Source organism: Capricornis sumatraensis, chromosome 2, assembly GCF_032405125.1.
Source record: "Capricornis sumatraensis isolate serow.1 chromosome 2, serow.2, whole genome shotgun sequence".
Lineage (NCBI taxonomy): Eukaryota > Metazoa > Chordata > Mammalia > Artiodactyla > Bovidae > Capricornis > Capricornis sumatraensis.
In genome coordinates, this window is record NC_091070.1 from 49,999,874 (window position 1) to 50,025,367 (window position 25,494).

The following is a 25,494-nucleotide window of genomic DNA, read 5'->3' on the forward strand; positions in this document are numbered from 1 at the left end:
AGGCCTAACTCCCAGGCTCCAGATGGAGCCTCATGGCTGGGGTGGGGGTGGGGTGGGGCAGGGTTCACACCTGTGTCACTTCTCCAGATGGCCGACATTGTCGAAGTGTCCCGCACATCAACGCTGGAGCTCCAGAACCAACTGGATGAATACAAGGAGAAAAATCGCAGGGAACTTGCGGAGATGCAAAGACAGTTGAAGGAGAAAACTCTAGAGGCAGAAAAGTCCCGTCTGACTGCCATGAAGTTGCAGGATGAGGTAATAATGGTTGACCAGAGCAGTCCTGGCTTACCCGTGTTCAGAATCTGCTTTGAAACTCTTCCAGGAGAGGCTGGGGTAGATTCTTGTTTTCTTTTTTCCTGCTGCCTTGCCACACAGCATGTTCGATCTTTGTTCTCTGACAGGGGATTGAACTTGTGCCCCCTACACTGGAAGTGCAGAGCTCTAACCACTAGACAACCAGGGAATTCCCACTGGGGTAGATTCTTAAGACAGCATTTGAGCTTGGTTCTCAGGATGGTTGCATCAGGGCAGATGGCGTTCTAAGACAGAGAGGACTCAGGGCCTCTGACGTGAAATTGACACAACTTTAGTTTGTGTGATTAAGCCAAGATATTCTGCCTAAAAAAGCTTAGCAACTGTTTATGGAGCACCAGTGGTGTGCCCAGCTGTGTCTAAATGATTCATATGTGGTAATGTTTTAATTCAATCCTAGAACAAAGATTAAAGTAATCAGGTTTTTTTTTTTTTGCCATTGGCTTAAAATTACATGGACTTTCATTGCAGTAGAAGTGGTGGATAAGAGTTTCAGAACAGCAAATAATGGAAACAGAGAGAAATCTTCAGGAATTTATGAGTACTGAAAGTAGTAAAGTGTATTCTTGGTTTTATATTTAAGAATAATAGAGCAAAGTAACCCAAATGTTAGCTCCCTTACGTCTTGACTTCTGAAGAACTGTAAATAATAAAGGGAATGTTTTTGATTATTTTAATGGAAAGCTGAAGGCTCTAAAATGCCAGTACCATGTAAGCTGATTTCTACTCTGCCTCCTGCCAGCTAGATGACCTTGAGCAAGTTGCTCCAGTTTTCTGAGCATCTGTTTCTACATCTTTAAAAGTGTACAAAATAATAATGATTCAGTAATTAAATGAGGTAACGTGAGACTGTATGGCAAAGGATATGTGTATCCTGAACACTAATACTTATAATTCTAAAGCTTGCCTTTTCTTTTTTTTCCATAAGCAGTACCAAGAGCACTAAGATGCCATAGGAAAACAAATAATTTTTCTTTAAAAAACAAACTTTTATTATCTTTGATGATCAAAGAAAGGTCATTCATGAGTCAGGGCTGAAACTGTGTGAAAGAACAATGGATAGTTACTGCAGGTTTCTAGACTACTTCTGAAAGGACCCTCATAGCAGATCTCCTCTGGTCTAGGGTCTCAGGACATAAGACTTCTAGTAAGAACGGAAATTAGCGTTATTGATAGCACAGTTCTCTTTGGCACTGAAAAACAATCATTTTCATAGCACCTGGGTGAGAGGATTCAGATATTTGCCAGAACACCAACAAATATTTGTACGGTGCTTTGATTTCAGAAAATCAGTGTCACAGTGACCCTTGTCCAGTGCTTCCTTTTGCTTTTTGTATAATGGTTAATGCTGCTAAAATCTTCAGATTGGAAGGAACCTTAGGGACCCTTTAGTTAGATAAGGAAACTAAGATCCAGAGAGATTAGTTAGGGCCAGATGGAGACCAGTGTTGTTTGTAAAAGGGCAGTAATTCAAAAAGAATTCCTTAAGATGAAAACAAAGACTGTACTTCCTTCATGTTCTCACTAGTCTAGCCTTGTGAGACAGTGTTTCCATCTGAATGGCAGAAACAGACACCTCCTCCTTCTAGAAGGAAACTACAGTCAGAAACCACCCTGAGGGTGCTGAAGTCATGGAGTTGTTTGAAACAAAAGTGAATTAATAAGCCAGAATCACACGGGATTCTTAAAAAACTCAACTCTGTTCACCACCCTCCGTCCCGTTTTGGTTGTACTTGGTTAAAGCTCTCAATAAACAGGAAAAGCTGCAAGGGTCTTTGCACTTGAGTGCTGTAGTACTGCCTCGTTCACTTTGAGAGAAACAGGCCTTTTACCTTTTTAACCTTTGACACAGAGCTAGAAAAGTTCTGATGAAGATCGTCTTTAGAGAATTAAGACTAGAGTTCACTGTTTCATTTATTTTCTAAATCCCACTTCGCCAAGGGCAGTTTTTAATTACTTTTAAAGTTAGCACTGGTAGATTCAGAAGTTATTTGTCTGCTTCATGATTCCAGACACTGTACTGCTAATTGTCTTGTGCATGTCCCTCTCGGATACTCTCGGTTATGGTAGAGCTCTTGGTGGATGCTAGGGACCGAGGGCATCAAAAGGCAGGAACGGGCTGGATGTTGGAAAGGATACCAAGAAGGAAATGTGAGCTGTACCATTACCTGTCAGTCTGACTCTAAAACCCTCGTGCTTTGGGCAGGGTATGACCTCATTTGAGTCTCAGGACAGCTTGTTAAGATAGATTTATTGATATATTTATCAAAATATTGCAAATCAGGACACTGAAGCACAGAAGATTTTTTAAAGACTTTTTTATTTGGAGAGTTTTTTTTTTTTTCATGTCCTGGAGCATCTCTGTATCCAAAGAATGTCTCATCATCCTTTTTCCATGGAAGGATTTTCATTTTGTGCTTTCACTTAGTCACCACTGACACCAGCCTAGTCTTTCTCAGGAGATGTCTTGTCAAGACTGTGCTGTTCTCGCAGACATGTCAGGTGTTCCTGTTAGCCTCCAGGAGGCAAACACAGTTCCTAATCTTCCCTCTGGGCTTCCTAAACTAGCCTAACCTGTTGAGTCCCCAAAAAGATTGTCTTTGAGGCTTCCCCACGTTTCTGTGAAAACCACTCCCAAAGGCTGGTATTTCTTTTCCTTTTTAATATTTAATTACATACCAGCCTCTCAGCAAAGTGTGTTTTTAAAAATAATTTTATGTATGTGTTTTGGGCAGTGTTGTGTCTTCATTGCTGCACTTGGGCTTCAGCAGCTGCGATGTGAGGGCTTCAGGAATTGTGGCTTGCAGACTCTAGAGCACAGGCTCAGTAGTTGTAGCTTGTGGACTTAGTTGCTCCACGCCATGTGGAATACTCCCAGACCAGAGATTGAACCGGTGTCCTCTACATTGCAAGGTGGACTCTTAACCACTGGACCACCAGGGAAGCCCCAAAGCTGTTACTCTTTATTGGAGTTTGCCATTTGCTGTCATAAAGGAAAATAACCCATATAGTCTGTTCCCGAGACTGTTTTCCACCTGTTATCCTGAACCACCTCCAGGAGGGACGCTGAGAAATAAACAGACAGCCTTCACTGAATCAGTCCACAGAGATATTTAAGGAACACCTACTGTGTGCTGAGGTGCCTAGTCCCCTTGGGGGGATTTCAGAGGAGTGGAAAACACGGCAGCTCTTGGGAATGAAGCTCGTTGTCTCTTACACTTTCTTCAACACTGTCAGTTCAGTGCCACCTTGTGGAGGGACAAAACGCTAAATTATGACAACTGATAACATACTCTTTTAGAAAGCAGTGGTTTTCTCTTAATTTGTTTATAGTAATAGATTTTGTGCCTGCAGGTTGCTTTGGAGTCATGATTTTAGCATTTATTTTCCCTTCACTTTAAACCTCTATTGAGAGGAACCTATTACAGGTGAGCAAGATTATGCTCTGGGAGGTGCTAACTTAGTTCAGGGGCTTTCAAGTATCTTTGAGCATGATCTGCCTTAAGAAAGATGTCTTGCCTTGTAACACAGTAATGCATGCATCCATACAAATGTATTAGTATCTAGCAGAAATGTTTCAGCAAACAATGTTTGCTTGTACTACTATGATATTTTTTTCCGTTTTTATATAATCCTGGCCAACATCAACTGAATTGAATGTATAACCCAATGGGGTTTTTCTCTGTAGCTGGAAAATGGCTTCCTTTTTGAACGATTTTTGTTGAGGGAGGATGTGGACCGTTTTTAAAGTCTTTATACTAAATTTGTTACAGTATTGCTTCTGTTTTATGTTTTGTTTTTGTTTTTGTTTTTTTGGCCCGGAGGCATGTGGGATCTTAGCTTCCTGACCAGGGATCAAACCCACAACCCCTGCAAACCAGGAAAGTCCTCAAGGCTTGTTTTTTACAAAAGAGGAAACTGAGGCCCAGAGGGAGGTGGTGCTTGCCCAGGGGTTTCTGACCTCCAGCATAGCGGGAGCCGCTGTATCCTCTCCGGGGTCAGCCTGTGTACTCATGAGAGCTCTGTGCTCCTACGTGCCCAGATAAACACCCCCGTGTCTCCTCATTCTAGATGCGCCTGATGGAGGAAGAGCTACGGGACTACCAGAGGGCTCAGGAAGAAGCACTCACGAAAAGGCAGCTTCTAGAGCAGACACTCAAGGACCTGGAGTACGAGCTGGAGGCGAAGAGTCACCTCAAGGATGACCGAGGCCGACTCGTCAAGCAGATGGAGGTTTGTGGGCAGCCGGGGTCTGGGGAGACGAGCGTGGGACAGAAGGGAAGCAGCAGCCTTTTTGCGCACACCTCAGGCTTTGGGAAGTCTTTGGTTTTTTATTCTCTTGCGCAATCAGATGTCTGTAAAGTCATCTCTTTCTTTTGCTGTGCTGGGTCTTCACTGTGGTGCATGGGCTTTTTGGCAGCACATGGGCTTAGTTCTCTTGTGGCATGTGGTGTTTTAGTTCCCTGTCCAGGGATCAAGCCCAAGCATTCTTAACCACTGGACCACCAGGAAAGCCCCTAAAGTCACTTCTTGATTTGAAGAAGAAGCTGGGTAGTTCATAGATTCATAGGATGTCAGTGTTGGAAGGAATGATGGAAATCGTTTATTGTAGTGTCATCATTGTCTTGAAGAGGAAGCAAAATCATCCAGAGGAGATTTGATGATTTTTCAGAAGGGCACATAGATAGGGCACAACGGATAGTTTGTTGCTTTGGGTAGTACTTCCAACTGCAAAGGAGACAAGGTGGCTGTGAAGACAGAGGGGCTCAGCCATGCCTTGGGTCCAAACCACCCAACACCTAGGGACACCCACATGCTCCCCGTTTGTTCCCCAGATTCTGGCGTGTTTTCTTACAGAGGGTCCAGCTTTGCCAAAACAAGCAGCAGACTGGCTTAGGTCTCCTTTGGATAACCGTGTATACATAGTCCAGGACAGTCTATCAGAAAGTGCTCAGTGGGGTGATCTGTTTACAAGATGAAAACAACACACTAGAAAAAAGGGGGCAATAGAATCCAAATTTGAACATTCTACCAAGAAAGACAGGAAGAAACTTAACATCAGTCCAGCTGAACTTACAAAATGACTTTACAAGAACAAAACCCAGCCCAAACCAAAAACCCTACCCCAAACCCAAACCAGAAACATCCACCCCCTACTCCCACACACACCCACATCCCAGTGGAATTTGGAGAGGAAAAGAAACACTTAAAAATCAGACCTATGGGAAAAGTTAACATTGTCAAGGTTTTGATAAAAGTCAGACAGTGCTCAAGGCCAGGAAGAGATAGCTGGAATTTAAAAGCTATGGAATTCCTGATTCTACTTTGCAAATAAATAGAAATAACTTTTAAACCTCCAGGGGACTTAGTAGCGGTTTATATCTAGGAAGTGATGTTTCAACCATTAACAATTTTATTAGATCAGCCCTTTTGGAGGCTTAGAATTACTTGGTTATGGTTTTATCTTTTTTGCTTTTTTTCAAGATTGCAATATATTTTCCCAGTGTCCTGGTTCTAATCTCATTAGGGGAGGTCATTTTAGGCAAACTAAGGTCAACCCAGGTAACTATGAAGTGGTTATTCTGCGGCTCAAACAATCTGGTTAAAAACAAGCTAAAGCTTCGTCAGGCAGTGATGTGAAAACCTTTGGTGTAATGACCCGTGGCCTGATCCCCTGAAGTCTCCTGCTGGGTTCTATACAGTATGAATTGTAGGCAGGGAGAGAACCCTGTGAAGAGGTGCTGTTAGTCAACCATTGAGTCATCAGGTCATCTCCTTCTAGAATATTCTGACTATAAAAAACATATTCCGTTTACTAACTCAAGGTCTAGAAGCAGTGGCATAGCTAAGCTTCATTTCCCCTGTGCAGTATTTTAGCTGTTTTTCCATTAAGCATGAATGAACAGCTCTCAAGACCCCACCAGTGAGGCACACCAGAGGGTGCTTTCTCCCCTAAGAGGCCACTGGCAAGACTGTCCTGCTGTGACTAATATCTTGCTTATTCCTTCACTAGCACTTAATAGATTAATTCTTAGACTCAAGAGCTCTCTCATTAATGAGCTTGTAAACTCAGAAACTCAGGTGCCTGTTTTCTCCTGGGAGACAGGTCTTCGGGTTCTCTGTAGGTTTTGCTCACAACAGAGAAGGCATTCACAGACATTGAGTCATTCACGAGAGTTCAATGAGTTTTATTTTTGGTGCACATGGAGGCTCGTCAGCCAACTTTGACAATTGCAGAGACAATATTTATCTACAGATGCTGCAGGCTCCCATAAAAACTTAAAATGCTGATTGCTTTTAGTGTGCCTGCCTCATGGCTCCGACTTAATCTGGATGTATGACACATTGGAGGGTGACAGGAGAAATGCATGGACCAACCCCACAGCCTCCCCCATTCTAGGTGGGGTGGTTTGTGTTTGAAGCCTTTTTTTTTTTGTACACAAAGCTAATTTGAAGTGCTTTTCTCTTAACGTTCAGTGGTGTTTAACTTAGGAGCCTGCAAGGAAGACAGAAATAACTGTTTCTTTGTATGGTGGGTGGTTTAGCAGAATGGGCCAACACTGTCTTTATGTTACTCTGCTGGGGACTTGGGACTACACCATCCTTTATGAGGTTCCTAGAAGGAAAAGGCAGATGCGAAAGCCTGCTTCAGACTCTATTCCTGTGAAGGTCTTAGAAACCCTGAGCAGGAAAGAGGAAGAACATTGTCCTGATACACTCAGGGTTTCTGGCATTTATCTCAAAAGCGTCCCAGAGAAAGTTGTTGGGTATTTTGGTAATAAGCTGGAGAACTGGAAATTAGATTGGAAATAAACTCACATACAATTGAGGGAAAAAAGAGAACATTGTCCATAGTTTATAGTATTTAGAGAAGAGTGCCTTGGATGGTATCCTGGTTTCCACATTGTCTTTTAACAGGTAACATATGCCTGTTAGACTTAGGTAGATCTATGTAAAATTAATGATTCATAAAGAAAAAAAAAGACTTGAAGGAAATATAAAATATCCTCAGTGGGGCAGTTTTTTTTCTCCTTTTATGTGTTTTCTAGATGCACAATTACATTATAAAAGCAATAAAACAGGTTTTAAAAGATATGCTTTGGACAGTATGAGAAAAAGACACATCCTTTTGCCAAACTCTAATTCATGTTGCTCAGCTCTGATGTCCCTGTGGTATTGTGCAAGGCAGGGCAGTCCTTGCTCCTAAAAACTTGGTCAGTGCAAGTTAAGTAGGCTGTGTTTGTAACTTCTTCCTTAGGACAAGGTGTCTCAACTGGAGATGGAGCTGGAAGAAGAAAGAAACAACTCGGATTTGCTGTCTGAGAGGATCACCCGGAGCAGGGAACAGGTACTGTTCTGTCGCTGAGTGATGCGTGGATCATCCTGCATGGAAAAGGAAATGTGAAAGGTTAACCCTGAGGATTTGGCTGGTGGAGGGGGAGAGAGTCCATGGCTTATGGAAATGATGGAAGATGGGGCAAACCACTACAAGGGAGGTGAAATATATACCGTAAAGTGTGTAGAATGAAAGTTTCCAGAGTGGCTATGGAAAACAGTCTCTCAGTCACAACAGGCAAAGTGCTTTTAGAGCTGAGGCTCGAAGAATCATGAGTTCAGCAAGCAATTGTATGAAATTTGATGGCCACCACTGTATTAGTGCCATTGGAAGTAAATGATACGATGCAGCCTGTTCCTTTAAGAACTTTGCCAATGAGTTAGCAGTGCATACATCTGTGAGGCATTCATAGCATAGTAACAGTGCCGTGCAAGTGAGTGATTTTTGCAGTTTTCAATCGGCAGGAGTTGCATTGATACCTGATCCTTCCAGGAACACTGGGAGGCAGCCAGGGACAGTTCGCACTTTCCTCACACTGTAGATAATGGAACTGATTTTCCGAACTACACTTGGTATGATCCCAAGGTTTTGGGGGTTTGTTTCTGTTTTTTAATAAAGGTTCAGAGTGCCTCAGTTGCATCCTGGGGATGGGGTGTTGCGTCACTAGGGAGCGGTAGGCCTAGGAGTATGTCATCCATCATTGTTTGCTGTTGGTGGTCAGCCTCTCAGTTGTGTCCAACTCTTTGCGACCGCCTGGACTGCAGCATGCCAGGCTCCTCTGTCCTCCACCGTCTTCTGAAGTTTGCTCAGATTCATGTCACCAGGCGCTTAAAACAGCCTTGCAGCCCCCAAATATCAGACAAACTGAACCAGAGGTGGTTGCCTCCCTTGGCTCAGCTGGTGGCCCAACCCTAACGAAGCTCCTCACTCAAATCCGTTTATTTTAGCCTCTTCTCTTTCCTCCCAGTATGGTTCATGGAGAATGGAACTGCTCTCTGTGATCTGGTCAAAGTTGAAAGTATTTTCCCTGAGCTGTGAACCTAAAGCAAGCCTGGGGAGGACATAGAGGGAACCTACTTGTTTTATGGAAAAGAATCCCTGTTCAGCCTCCTGCACTGACCTCATGTAGCTATAAGGAAGCCCCAGCCTCTCTGAGTGAAGCTTCTAAGATCCAGACAAATGAGACTGTTTGTCCAGGAGATTTCTGAAGTCTTTCTGAATTCTGACATTGAAATGCTGTGAGAGGATTTTATAAAATTAAGTGCCTGAGTCACCCTTTAATTCTTTTCTTCTCTCCCCGGGTCTGTGTTTATGTCCTTGCAAAGATGGGTTTCACAGATGTCTCTAGTCTTTTTGCAATATTTGTTCTATTTTCATCATTTCTCTTTGTTCTCACTGCCGTCTCTGGGGTAGGGAGGGTAAAGCCCGGTGTCTGTTAAAGTGGAGAGACTGAGGGTTATGTTCAAACTGATGTAGGGGTTACTGAAACAGGAAAACAAACCCCTGAGACAAGTGAGGCCTCCTGATGGGAGTTCTCTCCTGGTCTATGCTGCCTTTGGATTTGTGAGGAAGGGTAGAGAATGGGTTGATTAAAGATACCTGCCTTACAGGAGACCATTTCCTTCTCTCTCAAAGTCAAGGTGAGAATCTGAGGCTTGCTTCCTGCCTCTTAAAGGTCCAAGGAAGGGCTGTGGGTGTAGATGAGGGGGCCTTGATTCTGAAACCATTTCAGTCCATGTAGGTTAAATTCTAGGGATGGGCTGGTGCCTTTCTGCCAGAATGAGAGAATGGGAAAGTTCTAAACCTAAGACTTCTCCTCCGCCCCTCAAACGCAGCTCTGTGACAGCTCCTTCACAGGAAGTGTCCCCTGAAGAACAGGAAATGGCGCCTGTCTGTTGTCTCCAGCCTGACTTACAGCACTGGCTCTGGACGCTCCGCAACAGCCCTGAAACAGGAAGGTCTGGGGAGCTTTGTTTTGGAACTTGGTCTCCTTAAAATTAGAAAGTCAAAGATTGAACTTCTTCCCTCTACTTAATCTCTGCCTGCTCACAAGTGCCTCTTCTCAATCTTTGCTTCGTCTGAACATCTCCCGTTATTTTTCCTCATCTTAGTTATAGGGCTTAAGTGGAAAAGCTACAAAGAGATTTTCCCAGCAATTATAGTGAGTGGCCTACCCCATTTATGTTGTGGCTGTCTGAGCGCAGGTTGGAAAAGAGTTTCCAGACACTGAGCATTTCAGAAGGGAATGGGTTTATTAAAAACAAAGAACAGAGATAATAAGGGTGCTGCAAGCACAGTGGGCCAACTCCTGACAGGCCAGGGAGAGTCGACAGGATGCTGTTAGAGCAGTGTAGCCAGTGGATATAGCTTCAAGGCAATTCCTGCTGGGAGGGTGGTACTAGGTGTTGGTTAAGGTGCCATAGGGCGAGTACTAGGGTGAGCATTTTTGCCTAATTTAGGGTCAGGAAGCCTGCTGGTGATGATCTGGGAGCTTTTGGCAATGGTTACAGATGGGCTCAGTCAGGTTCAAAGGTGACCTTGGTTCTGGGCGTCACTTCTGTGGCCTTGGGGCAGGACTCCAGAATTTGCAGAATCTTTGATCTGACAATGACCTCCCTGGTTCATTTCCCCAGACTTTCTGTGTAATAGAGGGGCAAGGCCCAGAGATACCTGTGATCTAGCTAGGGCACATGGCTGACTCCTAAGGCAGAGTTCTGTCTAGCAGTGTGGGCAGAATGGGATGGACGCCCACTATGCATAGCCCTGAGGCCAGGCTCCAGGGTTGTTGAGAGTAGCCTCTATCCTTGAGGTGCTGGGGTTTGAGGAGAGGCATGCCTAAACAGTGGGAAATCATCTAGAAAAAGCAGCAGATAACTATATGCCAAGGGAAGGGGCCAGGCAGCGAAGGAGGAAAGACCGTCATAGCGCAGGTGACTGTGGGAGTTCTTAGAGGAAGGCTGCCCAAGACCTGGCTTTGAAGATACAGTAGGTTTTGGACAAACTACCAAAGGAATGGGAAGTGAATCCTAGATAGAATGGAGTGGATGAGTAAAGATTGAGTGGGAGGATCTGTTTTGAGGGGCACCAAATGGACTGCTGTGTTTGGTTAGGTTTCCAGTTTCCGTAAGGCAATAACAGAAGAGGCAGCTTGAAGGATTTGAAAGGACTGCATATCCTGAAGGCAGAGGGGAGCCTTGGAAGGTTGTTGAGCAGAACAGTGAAGCACACAGCGTGTGCTCCAAGCGGATGGGAGGATGGGCAGGAGCCTCAACTGAATGCAGAAGCCTCAACTGGGCTGTTCCCAGGGACAGAGGACAGGAGAGGGGGCTGTGAGACCAAACATTCTGTCCTTCTCATCTTTTTGTTTGCAGTTTCTCATGCTTACATCTGATGCTCAGTAAATGCTGCCAACATTATTTGTAAGTTCCCAGGCCTTCTGAAGCCTTCCTTTTCAATACGTGCTCAGGATATTCTTAAAGTTGAAGGAAATTTGAATACAATAGTGGGTGCTTTACTGGTTTTTGGTTTGTTTAAATCCAGAAAAATCTCTTTTCCTCTCCTTCCTCCAAAACCTTGGTTCTGTTTATGACATTTTCCGTCCTTATTGGGGGTTCCTCGGGTGCTGGGCACTGAGCCTGGGACTTGCATGCTTTCTCTTGTTTTCAGGGCTTACAAGGTTAAGTGGCTGCATAGGGACTCAAGACCTTTAAAAAGGTATGGAGCCACGACTTGATTTCAAAGCCCACTACCTCCCACCTGCTGCCATCATCCTGGCAGTGGGTGGGTGAGGGTAGTATAGAAAAACCCCAAATGTTTGGGTCTCTATTCCCAAGTGAAAAATAACGCCACACTGTCTCTTAATATAAGTGAGGATTTATGTACACCTGTCCCTCTCCTGACTCTCCTGTGTCCAGAAATGAGATGGCCCAGCTTGGTGTTTTAAAGGTGACCCAGAGGCTGATGTTCTGGGTCCCCAGGCACTGCCGTGTGGTTACTGGTGGCTGAGGGCAGCAGTCAACAGTAGAGTGGGGCCTAGATAGAAAGGTGTTCTCTAGGCCTTGGAGGCCAAGATAACCCAGCCTAGAGGAAAGAGCATTTGTTCAACCCAAGTGGCCAGCAGGCAAGAGGGAGAGGACTAGCTCGAGGGCTGCCCTGTTGCCTTGGCAACTTCAGGATAAGTCCTGGTAGATAAAGGCATGGGCTTCTTCAGTCATGTTCGGGAACAGCTCCTGAGTGGCCAGCTCACACCTGCTGCTCCGTCTGCACCAGAGGGTTGCAGTCACTGGAATATGGGCCTGGGAAATACGGCTCCTTTGCAGTCAGTGAGTGAAAGATCAGAATGGGATTTCTTTCTTTCTTTTTTCCTTTAATTAAAATGATCCTGGTCTCAGAACTGCCTCCTACTGTAGAGGCTGCTCAAAAGCCCACTGTGTACAGTTGCTTAATAATAATTTTCCTTTCTCGTGATTTAGTATCATTTTTAGTACTAGGTAAGAGTGTGTGTGCAGCAAGCCCTTTACAGCCCAAAGGTAAACACAGGTGATGGGGTTAAATATTATTATTAGCCATCATAAATGTCTCTGGCTTTTCATTAACCCAGAAGGCAGCTGCTTCTAATCCTGAGAGCTGGCTCAGGTCACGAGGGCCTCTGACACAAACCCATTGGAATCTGACACTGTTACTTCCGACCAGCGTGATCAGGGTTTAGCTTTCTTCCAGTCCAGCTGTGATAAACTGTTGCCTTCAGCTCCTGTTCTGTTTTTGATTTCACTGGAAAGTTTTTGTTCAGTGTATTTAATATGATTGAAGGGTAGACAGCACATGAAGCGCTATGCTTATATAGAGAAATGTTTTCCCAGCCTCTGATTCACTTCCCTGTTCCAAAGGAGGAAGCAGGCTAAGCCAGAGAGCATTTCTCTCTTTCTTTCTCTGTCTCTCTTTAATTGTTGCCAGTGTGGGCTTGGGACTTACCCGGTGACATAGTAGTAAAGAATCTGCCTGCAGTGCAGGAGGGGTGAGTTCGATCCCTGGATTGGGAAGATCCCCTGGAGAAGGGAATAGCAACCCACTCCAATATTGTTGCCTGAAAAATTCCATGGACAGAGGAGCTGGTGGGCTACAGTCCATGGGGCTGCAAAGAGTTGGACATGACTGAGCAAAGAGCACAATGTGGATTCAGGGTAGGAAGGATCTGATTTAGAATATTCAGGTCCTGCCCTGGTGATCACTGTAGTGAGGAGCGCAGCTAAAACACTTGTGGTTTATGGTGGAACCTGTCCTTGGGGGTGCTGTCTGTAATATCATGAGGAGTTCTGCATGTAAGGCTCCGCGTGGTATGTTTAGTTTAGAGTTTAGTGTCCGGTGCTTCTTTCTGAAGAGCTGAAGGAAGCCTGTCATGTTTGCCAAAAGCCTTGATTTCTAAAAGATGGAAGGAAAATTGACTGTCTGGTGACAGTAACTGCTTTACAGCCTCAAATCTATTCCTTCCTACTCTTCACTCCGATTTATTTTGCACTTTTATTTGAGTAGCCATCTTTTGAGGGGATGTCGTGGAGTCTGAATAATGGAGAGTCACATTTGCTGGGGCGCTCCAGGGAGGTCTTGATCTGTGGGGAACCTCCAGGATGCTGGTTCCTGAGTGCCTATCTGTACCAGGAGGCCTTGTTTCCTGCAGAGTCCAGAATTTCCGGTCAGTAGCACAGAGGGAGCAGGACTTTGGCCAGTGGCTGCTGCTTGAAGTTGTGGCGTTTGTCCTGAAGCCCAGCCGGGGCCCGTGCTGTGGACCCCTCGGCAATCTTCCAATCACTCCTCGGTGCTTCCCTGCCTCACACTGCACGAGGTGCTTCTTCCTTTTAGGCTCCGAAGGACCCCACCCCATCCCCCAAACTCTTCCTTCTCCTAGATTTTGTCCTTCACTGAGGGACCTGGTCCTCCAGGCTTTTAACCGAAAACTGCTCCCACCAGTCCTGAACCTCCTCCTGGGAAATGGGGATTGTAATGTCTGCCTGTGAGGTCAGGGACTGTCTGTCATGATGTCCAGCCTGAATGAACAGGTGGACCCACCCCATCATTCCAAGACCACCCCTCCACCAGCTCACAACCATGTGTGTTCACAGACACACCTTCCCTCTCACCTTGATAGAGTGAGTCTTTTCTGGGGACACTCCCAAAGGTCTGGAGAGATGGGCTGGCTTCTGGAGCTGGAGGATGGAGGTGGGGCCTGAGCCACCCAGCACCCTACAGTGAGATGGGGGCCCCAAACATGCTTTCAGGATAGAGGCCAGCTCCAAGGGCCTTACAGGCCATCTTGTGTAGCTTCTGTGATTAGAAATGTGGAGTCCACATCCCAGAGGTGAGACGACCAAGGTCACACGTAGGTGGATGCAGAGCCAGGAGAGAAGCTGGACCACTGCAGCCTGTCTGTGTAATCACTTCCCATTGCAGTGAAAGTTTAACCGTGTCCTCACTGAGGTCCTGGCCTCTGCCCAGCGGGCGTGAACAGAACAGTTTCCCCTCGGAGGCACATCGCGGGCCCGTGGCCCAGCCGCGCCGATGGGCCTCCGTGGTGGTGTTGGCTGGTTCACAGCCTTGCTGGGGGCCAGGGGTGCTTGAGGCTGCATCCATTACCTGCGGCCGTGGTGCTCAGAGAGCAGTGACTGGAGTCTCCAGGTGTTCTCCACAGCATGTGATTTCCGAGTGCCCTGGGGCCAGGCAGGGGTCGTGGGTCCGAGGGAGGCGTCTACGCACACTGACTGCTGACCTTTGTGTGGCTGGCATTTTTTTTCCCCCACTGCATTTGAGGATGCCCTAAGGAGACCAGGTGCCTCCGCGGCCTTGGTTTTATATGAGAGCAGTATCTAAACCCTAAGTCTGCTTGAAGCCTTTTCACTGCATCAGTCCGGAGAGCCTGAGCAGGTGGGGTAGTAGGCTGTGAGTAGGCACCGCCTGGGTTCTTGCCCTGCTCCTTCTGTTACACGGATGATGGCAGAGGACCTCCATGTGCTCTGCTGTACAGTTCTGAACCCCTGTGACTTAGAAGCCTGCCAGTCAAAAAATGCAAAAAATGTGGCCTTTTGGACCCTGTGGGCAGGGTCCCAGTTTCCTGCAGTGGTGCGAGCTCTCCACTCCCCAGTCCTGCCCATCGCCAGCCTCCGTCTTTCTTATTGCTCCGTCACCCACTCTGGGCCAGCTGCACCACTCTGCTTGTTGTTTCCTGCATGCTCCGTGGTCGGGACAGAGGGAACTACAAGCCCAGCCTGTCATGGTGGCACCTCCCTTCATTATTCCCAGGACCCCCTGGTCTTGCCCTCCTGGTGGATGGCAGGGAAGGGATGTGCTTATCACTAGGGTGTTTGTACAGAAGGTGAAAATCCAAGTCAAAGCCAGGCAGAGTGGGGCTGTTACAGGTGCTCCCCAGCCCTCTGGAGACTCCTGTGTACACACCTCTTACCTGGGCCAACCTTAAGATGGAAAGTAAGAAAGTGTCAGTCGCTCATTCATGGTCAATTCCTTGTGACCCCATCCCACCAGGCTCCTCTGTCCGTGAATTTTCCAGGCAAGAACGCTGGAGTGGGTTGCATTTCTTTCTCTCCAGGGGATCTTCCCAACCCAGGGATCAAACCTGTGTCTCCCGCATTGGCAGGTAAATTCTTTACTGCTGAGCCACCAGGGAAGCCCTAAGAAGGAACAGTTCAGTTCAGTCGCTCAGTCGCGTCCGACTCTGTGACCCCATGGACTGCAGCACGTCAGGCTTCACTGTCCATCACCAACTCCTGGAGCTTGCTTAAATTCAGGTCCATCGAGTTGGTGATGCCATCCAACCATCTCATCCTCTGTTGTCCCCTTCTCCTGCCCTCAGTCTTTCCCAGCATCAGAGTCTGTTCTGATGAGTCAGTTCTTCCCATCAGGTGGCCAAAGTATTGGAGTTTCAACTTCAGCATTAGTCCTTCCAATGAATATTCAGGACTGATTTCCTTTAGGATGGACTGGTTGGATCTCCTTGCAGTCCAAGGGACTCTCAAGAGTCTTCTCTAACACCACAGTTCAAAAGCATCAATTCTTCAGTGCTCAGCTTTCTTTATAGTCCAACTCTCATATCCATACATGACTACTGGAAAAACCATAGCTTTGACTAGACAGACCTTTGCTGACAAAGTAATGTCTCTACTTTTTAATATGCTGTCTAGGTTGGTCATAGCTTCTCTTGCAAGGAGCAAGTGTCTTTTAATTTCATGGCTGCAATCACCATCTGCATTGATTTTGGAGCCTGAAAAAATAAAATCTGTCACTGTTTCCATTGTTTCCCCATCTATTTCCCATGAAATGATGGGACCAGATGTCATGATCTTAGTTTTCTGAATGTTGAGTTTTAAGCCATCTTTTTCACTCTCCTCTTTCACATTCATCAAGAGGCTCTTTAGTTCTTCACTTTCTGCCATAAGGGTGGTGTCATCTGCATATCTTATATTTCTCCTGGCAATCTTGATTCCAGCTTGTGCTTCATCCAATCCAGCATTTTGCATGATGTACTCTGAATATAAGTTAAATAAGCAGAGTAATAGTACAGCCTTGATGTACTCCTTTCCTGATTTGGAACCAGTCTGTTGTTTCATGTCCATTTTTAACTGTTGCTTCTTAACCTGCATACAGATTTCTCAGGAGGCAGGTCGGGTGGTCTGATACTCCCATCTTTTGAAGAATTTTCCACAGTTTGTTGTGATCCACACAGTCAAAGGCTTTGGTGTAGTCAATAAAGCAGAAGTAGATGTTTTTCTGGAACCCTCTTGCTTTTTTGATGATCCAACAGATGTTACCAATTTGATCTTTGGTTCCTCTGCCTTTTCTAAATCCAGCTTGAACATCTGGAAGTTCACAGTTCATGTATTCATGTACTGTTGAAGCCTGGCTTGGAGGATTTTGAGCATTACTTTGCTAGCATGTGAGATGAGTGCAATTGTGCGGTAGTTTGAACATTCTTTGGCATTGCCCTTCTTTGGGACTGGAATGAAAACTGACCTTTTCCAGTCCTGTGACCACTGCTGAGTTTTCCAAATTTGCTGGCATATTGAGTGCAGCACTTTCACAGCATCATCTTTTAAGATTTGAAATAACTCAACTGGAATTCCATCACCTCCACTGGCTTTGTTCTTAGCGATGCTTCCTAAGGCTCACTTGACTTTGCATTCCAGGATGTCTGGCTTTAGGTGAGTGATCACACTATCGTGATTATCCTGGTCATAAAGATCTTTTTTGTACAGTTCTTCTGTGTATTCTTGCCACCTCTTTTTAATGTCTTCTGCTTCTGTTAGGTCCATACCATTTCTTTCCTTTATTGTGCCCATCTTTGCATGAAGTGTTGTTGCCTTTGTATTTCTGACTTTCTTGAAGAGATCTCTAGTCTTTCCCATTCTGTTGTTTTCCTTTATTTCTTTGCATTGATCACTGAGGAAGGCTTTCTTATCTCTCCTTGCTGCTCTTTGGAACTCTGCATTCAAATGGGTATATCTTGCCTTTTCTCCTTTGCCTTGAACCTAAAGGCAAAGAAGGAACAGACAGTTTTATTTTCCTGGCTCACTTTCTTAGTTCTCTGGGCTTTTCCATTCCGCCCTCTGCTGGATGGTCCTGGGAAAAGACTATGGGGCCTCTGCTTCTGAAGAGCATTTTTCACTGTTGCTGAAGGCATTCTGGGGGTGGGGCATGGAGATACCCACAGGCAGCAATGGGATTTCTTACCAGATGCTGCTCTGAGAGGTTTGTTTCCTATTAATATAGGAGAAATCCTTGGGAAGGCCTAGGCTTTGCCAGGGCACCTGGAGTGTTCTTGCTGACCTCTGATCCTGGCTTAAAAAGGGAGGAATCTTGCAGTGTCTGAGACATGCTAGCTATGGAAGCCTCTGCCGAAGCTTGAACTTGTAATATAGCAGTCAGGAGCTCTAGGCAATCCTGGCTCCCCGTTTCTGGTTGTGTTGATGCCTGGCAAGCTGGGTGACTGACTTTCCCCAGTTTGCCCAGAACTCCTCCAGTTTTAGCATTCAAAGTCACACGTCCTGAGCATATCCTCAGTCCTGGGCAAGCTGGGGTGGTTGATCACCAACCAAGTCGGTTAGCTTCTCCAAGCCCTGATGTCCTGAGCAGAGATGCTAGTATGTACGTCGTAGGGTTGTGCATATAACCTAGGAATATCATAGGATAAGTGCGCTTGGAGTGCTGAGCAGGGGTAGCAGCTCTCAAGGGCTGCTGTAACCAAGTACCGTAAAGTAGGTGGCCTGGAGCAACAAAAATATGTTTTCTTAAGTTCCTGAGGCCAGAAGTCTGAGGCCACGTTTCCTGCAGACCTGTAGGAGAGCACTTCCTTTCTTCCGGCATTTTGCAGATGAGCTTTGGTGCTCCTTGCCTTGTAGATGCCTCACTCCACCCTGTGTCTCTGTCTTTCCTCTGTGCATGTCTGTCTCTGCATTCAAATTTCCCCTTTTAACATGGACCTGGGTTATACTTGATTAGAGGTCACCCTAATGACCTCAGTTTTTAACTTGATTACTTCTGTGAAGATGGTACTTCTAACTAAGGTCGCATCTGCGGTTCTTGGGGTTTTAGGACTTTAATATATCTTTTTTGGAGGGGACACAATTCAACCTATAATGGCAGGGTTAACTGTAACTATTATTGTTATTTGTATCATTATCATTGCAATCACTGAGAACTCGAGAATATCTAAAAAACAGCTCCAGTATTTAAGAGGAGAAGATAGGGGACCCCTGTCACGAAAAAGAGCTGACCTGGTTGTTGGAATTCGTAGCTGGGAACCGTTTCAGCACAGAGGCTACAGGAACCACCCTGCTGACCTCTGGGCTTTTGCTCTCCGTGGTGCAGATGGAGCAGATGCGGAGTGAGCTGCTTCAGGAGCGAGCCATGAAGCAAGACTTGGAGTGTGACAAGATTTCTCTGGAGAGACAGGTGAGGGCAGCTGGCCCCACGAGCCCCCGACCCTCCTCGTGGCTTTGGACTAGAGCCCCGTGGCTGAGCCTTCTTTGCACAGCACGCCCAAGAACTCTGGAGCATAACTCATTTGAGAGGTAGAGGTTTTTCTAAGGCCTTTTCCAGAAAGGTTATTCCCAGTAATTTTATTTTTTTATTTTTATTTTTTCCCAGTAATTTTAAATGTGCCTGTAAGTTTAGCAGCTGCGGAGAAGTAGAATTGCAAGTGTTGTTTTCTAGATCCTAAAGAAGGCTAAATCAAATCAAAAGAGAAAAATAAAGTGTTGAGACTTCCCTGGCAGTCCAGTGGCTAAGATGCCTCACTCCCAGTGCAAGGGCCCCGGGTTCGATGCCTGGTTAGGGAACTAGATCCTGTATGCTGGAACTAAGAGTTTCCATGCCACAGCTAAAGAGCAAAGGTCCTGCGTACTGCAACTAAACTAAGACCTGTTGCAGCCAAATAAATTTTAAAAGCCAAAAAACAAAAACCAGTGTCCTTTTGTTTTTTGTTCAAAAAACAAAAACCACATCCAATGCACGTGTTGGTAACAAATCTTATATGAATCATTGTATCTTTAACATGCCATTCATGTAAGTTCTTCACTGAATATGACATATGATATTTTTGAAGGAGCCTATTTCTCTTGTTCCATACCAGTAGGTTTATAAAAGGCCAAGGTCAGGATCATTTGTCTGTTATCCAGGAGACTTAGGACATGCCAGAGATTTCACTCAGGCTTGTAAGGAATGTGATAGAACCCCTTCTTTCAGCTTGTCAGGACACGAGCGCAAATCTTTTTCCTGGAAACATCCCCAGGTCTCCCAGCACCACTCATCTGAAGATGGAAAGCAGGCTTACCCCAATCCCTGACCACACACTTGCCCGCCCTCTGCTCCACACAGAGGGTGTGGTAGACACAGCCCCTCATGGTCTCCCTGTCTGATTCCAGAACAAGGACTTAAAGAGCCGGATTATCCACCTGGAAGGTTCCTACAGGTCCAGCAAAGAGGGCCTGGTGGTGCAGATGGAGGCCAGGATCGCAGAGCTGGAGGACCGTCTGGAGAGCGAGGAGAGGTGAGCCAGCTCCAGCCCTGGTGCACAGGCCCTGCTGGGCACTGGGCATCACGTTACAGAGTGCTTTTACCCCTGTATCTCTGCCCATCCTCCTAAGCCTGTGAGGAAGGCAGGGCAAATACAGCCTTGCTGGAAAATAGTTTCCATTTTGTAGATGAGAAAATTGAGGCCCACCAAGTAAGTAACTTGAAGGTAGCCTGGAAGGATATTGTTGCAGCAGGACTAAGACTTGGGACCCCCACTGCTCAACTCTTGGTTGTTCCTTTCTCCCCACCTTAAATAAGGCAGGCTGCCTCGTTAGTTAATGAGAGAGAGCTGAATTAGATGAAAGGGGGCTGACTGTGCTTAAGGGGCTGGGTGTATCGGAGCAGAGGCCAAGTGGCCGTCTGCCAGAGCTGGCCACAGGAACGACCACACCCTCTCCTGCCCCATGATCTTCTGCAGCTTGTCCTTGGACCAGGGCCCAAGGGCCAGCTCCTCAACTCTTACTAACGGCCCCTCACCTTCCTAGGAGTTGTGTGTGTCTCTGTGTGTATGTGTGTGTAGAGCACTTTACATTATCCATTTTCAGTGAGACTTTAGGGACTGGGTCAGGGCAGTACACCCCAAACACTGACAGCCTGGCAGTCTGTGAATCTCTGCCTTACCAAGTGAAGCCTGGTACTGGGAGAACTCAGGGCAGGTCTGACCCCAGCTCAGCCTCTCTCGGGCTCTGCAGCCTCAGGCAGTCACTCCCCTCTCAGAGCCCCTGTTGCCTCCTCTGTCCATTGTGCAGCGCTTTCCTCCTGTACGTTGTGAGTCTCCCTCACCCTAACTAAGCCCACGTCTACCACGCAGCCCGGGGCTGGCTGTCTGTGGGACTGGGACGAGACTGTCTTCTGTTCTGCCCTTCCAGGGACCGGGCCAGCCTCCAACTGAGCAACCGCCGGCTGGAGCGGAAGGTGAAGGAGCTGGTAATGCAGGTGGACGATGAGCACCTGTCACTGACGGATCAGAAGGACCAGGTGGGGGACCCTCTGCGAGTTCTTTTGAGATTTAATGTGGGCTGGGGAAGCCAGACAGAGGGGAGGGCTCAGAGGATGGACAAGTGGTGAAGTTGAGTGGACCGAGTCTTCTCTTTCCACTCCACCCCTTACGGCATGGAATGGGGCCTTTAAAGCCCACTTCAGCAAACTTTAGACCCTGAACTTGGCTTTGAAAAAGTGGGATTTTCTGTCTTAGAGTCTTGCCTCCACTTTCGCAAGAGGCCTGTTTCCCACTTTGCCGTATCTTGTCGCTTGAAGAGAAGGGGTCTGGACCCCTGGCCTTTTCTTGCTGCGCTGGGCGACCCGCTAGCTCACAGCCTGCCCTTCCCCTGACTCTGGCCACCCCCCCACCACCCTTGCAGTTGAGCTTGCGCTTGAAGGCAATGAAGCGACAGGTGGAGGAGGCCGAGGAGGAAATCGACAGGCTGGAAAGTTCGAAGAAGAAGCTACAGAGGGAGCTGGAGGAGCAGATGGACGTGAATGAGCAGCTGCAGGGCCAGCTCAACTCCATGAAGAAGGGCTTAAGGTGGGCAAGTGTGTCGATGCCCCCAGGGGCTGTGACAGCCCCGATGTGTGAGGGGAGCACGAGGCCTTCAGAGCCTCTCCTGTCATCTCCGGCCACCGCGGCCACTCTGGGGTCATCCCGTCCTAGAGATGCCAGTGGCTGCATCCACTCCATTCACCCCATGCACTCAGTAGGCATCACGTGTGTCATCCTCATACCATTGCCCGGTGTCAGCAGGCAGGTATTATCCTTGCCGTCCGAAAAGGGAAACGGAGGCTCAGAACAGGTCAGACCGGCTCACACCACCCTGTAGAGAGGAGCTCCTGGGCCAGCCCTTAGGTTGCTTGGGTTAGGGAGAAAGGAGATGAAGCTGTGGGTTCCTGTTCTCAGGAGGACTAGGATATCCCAAGCCTGGTTTCTGGAAAGAGCTGCTGTCTTAAGCTCCCTGGGCACAGCAGAAGGATAGGGGTTTAATGGGGAGTGGGGGAACATTGCTTTCCTTGCCTCAGGGTCACAGCTTAGGGCATTGGAGTGAGGGGTGAGTTTATGTTCATCCTCGTTCATAAAGCTGGGCTTTTCCTGGAGGCTGATGGTGACCGGAGGCTTCTTGCCAGCTGCCCAGGCACTTCTCTCATAAATGCACAGAAGAGCCTGTTGAGAATCCTGTAAACACGGCATGTCTATCAAGAATCCAGCCCCAGGTTGGCATTAGGAGGCAATATATAAGGGGGCACCAAAAATCTTAATCAAAATGCAGTATTAAAAAAATTAGTGCAAACTACCCGTGGTGCACAGGATGATAAAATTTAACATTAAGATGGGATTTACAGTTGGACCCTGCCAAGCCACGTGGGAGCTTGAGGCAGGAGGGAAAATCAGGACTACTGACCTTGACCCAGCCCTGCCCAGCTCTCCGTCAGCAACAGCCTCCCGTGCCACCAGGTGGGCAGTTTGCTCCCTGTTGCTGTACATGCTCATGTGCCGCCCACTGGGGTGGAGAGACAGGCACCTTGAACCCCTTCACCTCTAGATCTGAAGTGAGCCTCAGTCCAGGGCCAGGAAACATGCCTCCTGTTGTTTTACAGACTCAAGAAGCTGCCAAGCAAAGTGCTGGATGATGTGGACGACGACGACGACCTCAGCACGGATGGGGGGAGCCTCTATGAGGCGCCACTGAGCTACACCTTCCCCAAGGACAGCACCGTCGTCAGCCAGATCTGAGCCCACTTCCAGGGCCTGCAGTGGGAGCCGTGAGAGGGAGCGCCATCGCCTCCTCTTTGCAGACCAGGCTTCTCCTCTTGACATCACGTCCTCCTAGGACCTCTCTGGTAGCACAGCTCTGGTGGCTTGGGCAGCAGCTCTTGCAGGGTATGCGTTGCAATGCCTGCGGCCACTTGGCAGGATGGAGCCCCACTCTGCACAGCTGTCTGCCACGCCATCTGCATTGCTGATCCTCCCCCACGTCCCCCTGTCAAGAGAAAGGGTCCAAAGGCTGGTTCCTATTCAGTAGCCCTGGTGTCGGGGAGAGGATGATGTGTAGACTGTGCATATTTTAAATCAGACCTTCTCCTAGACTGCTGCTGTTCCATTTTGGAATGTTGCAGAGGCTTCATGGGGTGGCTTGTTTGTAAAGTTCACATGTGTCTATTGAGTATTATTTTTAAAAATATAAAGCTACTAGATTTTTAAATAATATGGAGCCAGAGGCAAGAAGGAGAAGGTAGAATAAAGACCACTCTGGACCTCAGAGTTGGAAAAAGGAATTGTTGAGGGGATGAGGGACAGTTAATCCTGAGAAAAGAAGTTCAGGTGGTCTTAGTGAAGAACTCCCTGAAGGAAGGAGGGGAGGGTAAGTCTGAGGTTACTTGTATCTGTGGTCCTTGGTTGCTTATTTCATCTAGAATTTTGTCATGATTTCTGAACCACACTGAGTTGATTCCGGTCACTAATTGCCACTTCTTTTGCGCAGGTAGAGTGGGGAGACTTGTATGCAAGGTTTTTCCACAAATGATGTGGTTTCTGGAGGCTGGAACCTTCCTCTCATTTCTTATTGGTTCCTTCCTTCCCCTTCCCAGAGAAGGTCTGCAGTCTGTACTCCTGAGGCCCTGGACCAGTTGTTGGTGGGTGGGCACTAGGCGGGTTTGGGGAGCAGGTTCACGGGCTTAGACTTGAGGAAGAGGCAGGTGATGTGCAGGCGGGTGATGGGGAAGGAGGAAAGGAGGGGAGATGAGCAGGTGTGCAGGGGTGTAGGTAGGAAGGAGGAGAAGTTCCTGAAAGCTGGGGGATGTGTAGAGAAGAGGCGGGTTGAGCAGGATCCCAGGTTTATGTCAGGAGAGGGAGAGAAGAAGCAGAAGTGAGAGAAATGTCTGCACAAACTGGAAGAATCCTTCCCACTTCTGGGACGAGGGATAGGGGCCAACCGAAGCAGGGGTAACGGACTGGGTGAGGTCTGGGTGAGGCCAGGTCCCTGGGATGGAATTTTAGGAAGGCACTGGGAGCCTGCAGGGTATCCGGCACTTCCTCCTGGGCTTCCTGTGGCGGTCCCCAGGCACACCCAGCGGCCAGGTCCAATCACAGCTGGTCAGGCCCATGGCCAGGGAGGGTACCCTGCAAGTTGTATGCGTGTGAGTGTTCGGCTGCCTCACAGTGTCTCGACGCATCCTAGAACGTGCGAAGCGTGTGGCCCCGGCACGCCCTGACAGGTGCCGTGGGGGAAAGGAGGGAGCAAGGGGCTCTCAGTGCCCTGCCGAGCCCAGGTCACAGAGCCCAGGCATCAGGATTCAGAGTGGTCACCCCCATGCGTGGGTAGGTGTTATCACCCCCTGTGGGTGAGGCCCCCAGAGCAGAAGCGCGAAGCCTTCCTCTGGCTCTGCCTCTTGCCTCTGCTTACTTATCTGGAGTGTGGAGACCTGCCTCCCTGTAACCATCCATTCGTTTAGCAGATACTACTGGACATCCACGATACCCCAGCCCCTGGCACTGGGAACACAGCAGGGAATGCAGAGGCTCACAGTCCCTACCGTCCTGGAGTGCTGTCATGGGGGGGCGACAGACAGCAGGTACGCTGATGAACACAGCAGGGCCTCTCCGGATGCGCCCCAGGGCCCCTCCATCCTCGGGGGCCGCAGCAAGCCTGTGGAGGGTGGACTGGCTCACTGGGACCCGGAGCAGCCCTTCGACTCTCACACGGCGCGAGTTCCCCGCTGCTCCCACCGCTGTTCTATTTGCCAAGAAGCCTGCCCAGCAGGCTCCCCACTCCTCATTCCTACAGATTGGAGATGGAGAAGGCTGGGGCCCAAGAACCTTGGGAGCCCGTCAGCTTGTGTCTTGGTTTGTGAGGAAGTTACTGCCTCTCATTCTGGCCAGTTCCTTCCGGTAGCCACGAGGCAGTCTGCAAGAAGCACACTGTCTGTGAAAAGAGAACAGAGTTCACCATTCGGAAGTCCTGCATCTTTACCCTAGAGGTGAGACACTACCCGTGTCAACCAGCTCGCCCTTCTGCACTGTGATAGGGCTGGCAGGGAGCCGGACGCTTGCAGGATGCTGAGCTGGAAGGAGCACCAGCCTCGGAGCTGAGACAGATGTCTTCAAGTCCCGGCTCATCTTAGCCCAGTGACCTTGATGGGATGACCTCGAGACGTGTGTTCAGAGCAACAAGCTATGCAGGATGAACTGAGGACCAGGGCTCAAGGTCCTTGCCAACTCTGACATGCTATCGTTCTTTGATTTTATGTACACATATATGTTTTTTTCTGTTTGTTAAGAACTAACTCAAGAATATTTCCTTTAGCTAGTTTAAAAAGAAAAAAAAATATTTTATTTAATAAACAAGTTTGTGGCCAAATGCTGTGCTGAGGAGACAATCATCGTATAGCTTTATAATTTTCTTCCTGCTTCTGAGTGTCATCCGACGATGCCGATAGGCTTATTGGGTTGGGTTTCTGCTTGCGGGTCTGGTTTGATTGCCTTGGTTTGTCACACAGAGGAAATTATCTTGGCAGCTGCCTCCTGTAGGTGAACTCCTGGAGAAAGCGAGTTTGCCTTTCAATAAACGATATCGCCCAACAGGAGTCTTGACTCTCCCGTTATTTTGACTCCCTTGTTTTCTCCAGATCTTGGCTCCGTATCGGCCAAGAACAGCCCAGCTGAATGGCTGGAAAGTACTCAAGGTAGAGGAACTTGGGGCATTCCAGGCTGGGAGTTGGGTGGGAGGGGGTGAGGGGGGAACACAGAGGATTAAATGTACCCGGATTGCTGTGATGGT

General features: G+C 47.8%; 1 protein-coding gene across 1 annotated transcript in view; it reads left to right on the top strand.

Moving 5' to 3' along the window:
- The window catches only part of CGNL1 (cingulin like 1), a 173,582-nt gene extending 148,342 nt beyond the window's left edge, over positions 1-25,240 (top strand). The window contains exons 12-19 of the mRNA XM_068962719.1: positions 88-258; positions 4,387-4,548; positions 7,574-7,663; positions 18,521-18,604; positions 19,576-19,700; positions 20,596-20,704; positions 21,088-21,251; positions 22,316-25,240. Of these exons, the coding sequence (XP_068818820.1) occupies positions 88-258; positions 4,387-4,548; positions 7,574-7,663; positions 18,521-18,604; positions 19,576-19,700; positions 20,596-20,704; positions 21,088-21,251; positions 22,316-22,451 (1,041 nt within the window). The 3' untranslated portion in view covers positions 22,452-25,240. The remainder of the gene's footprint in view (positions 1-87; positions 259-4,386; positions 4,549-7,573; positions 7,664-18,520; positions 18,605-19,575; positions 19,701-20,595; positions 20,705-21,087; positions 21,252-22,315) is intronic.
- Positions 25,241-25,494: the final 254 nt, after the last annotated feature.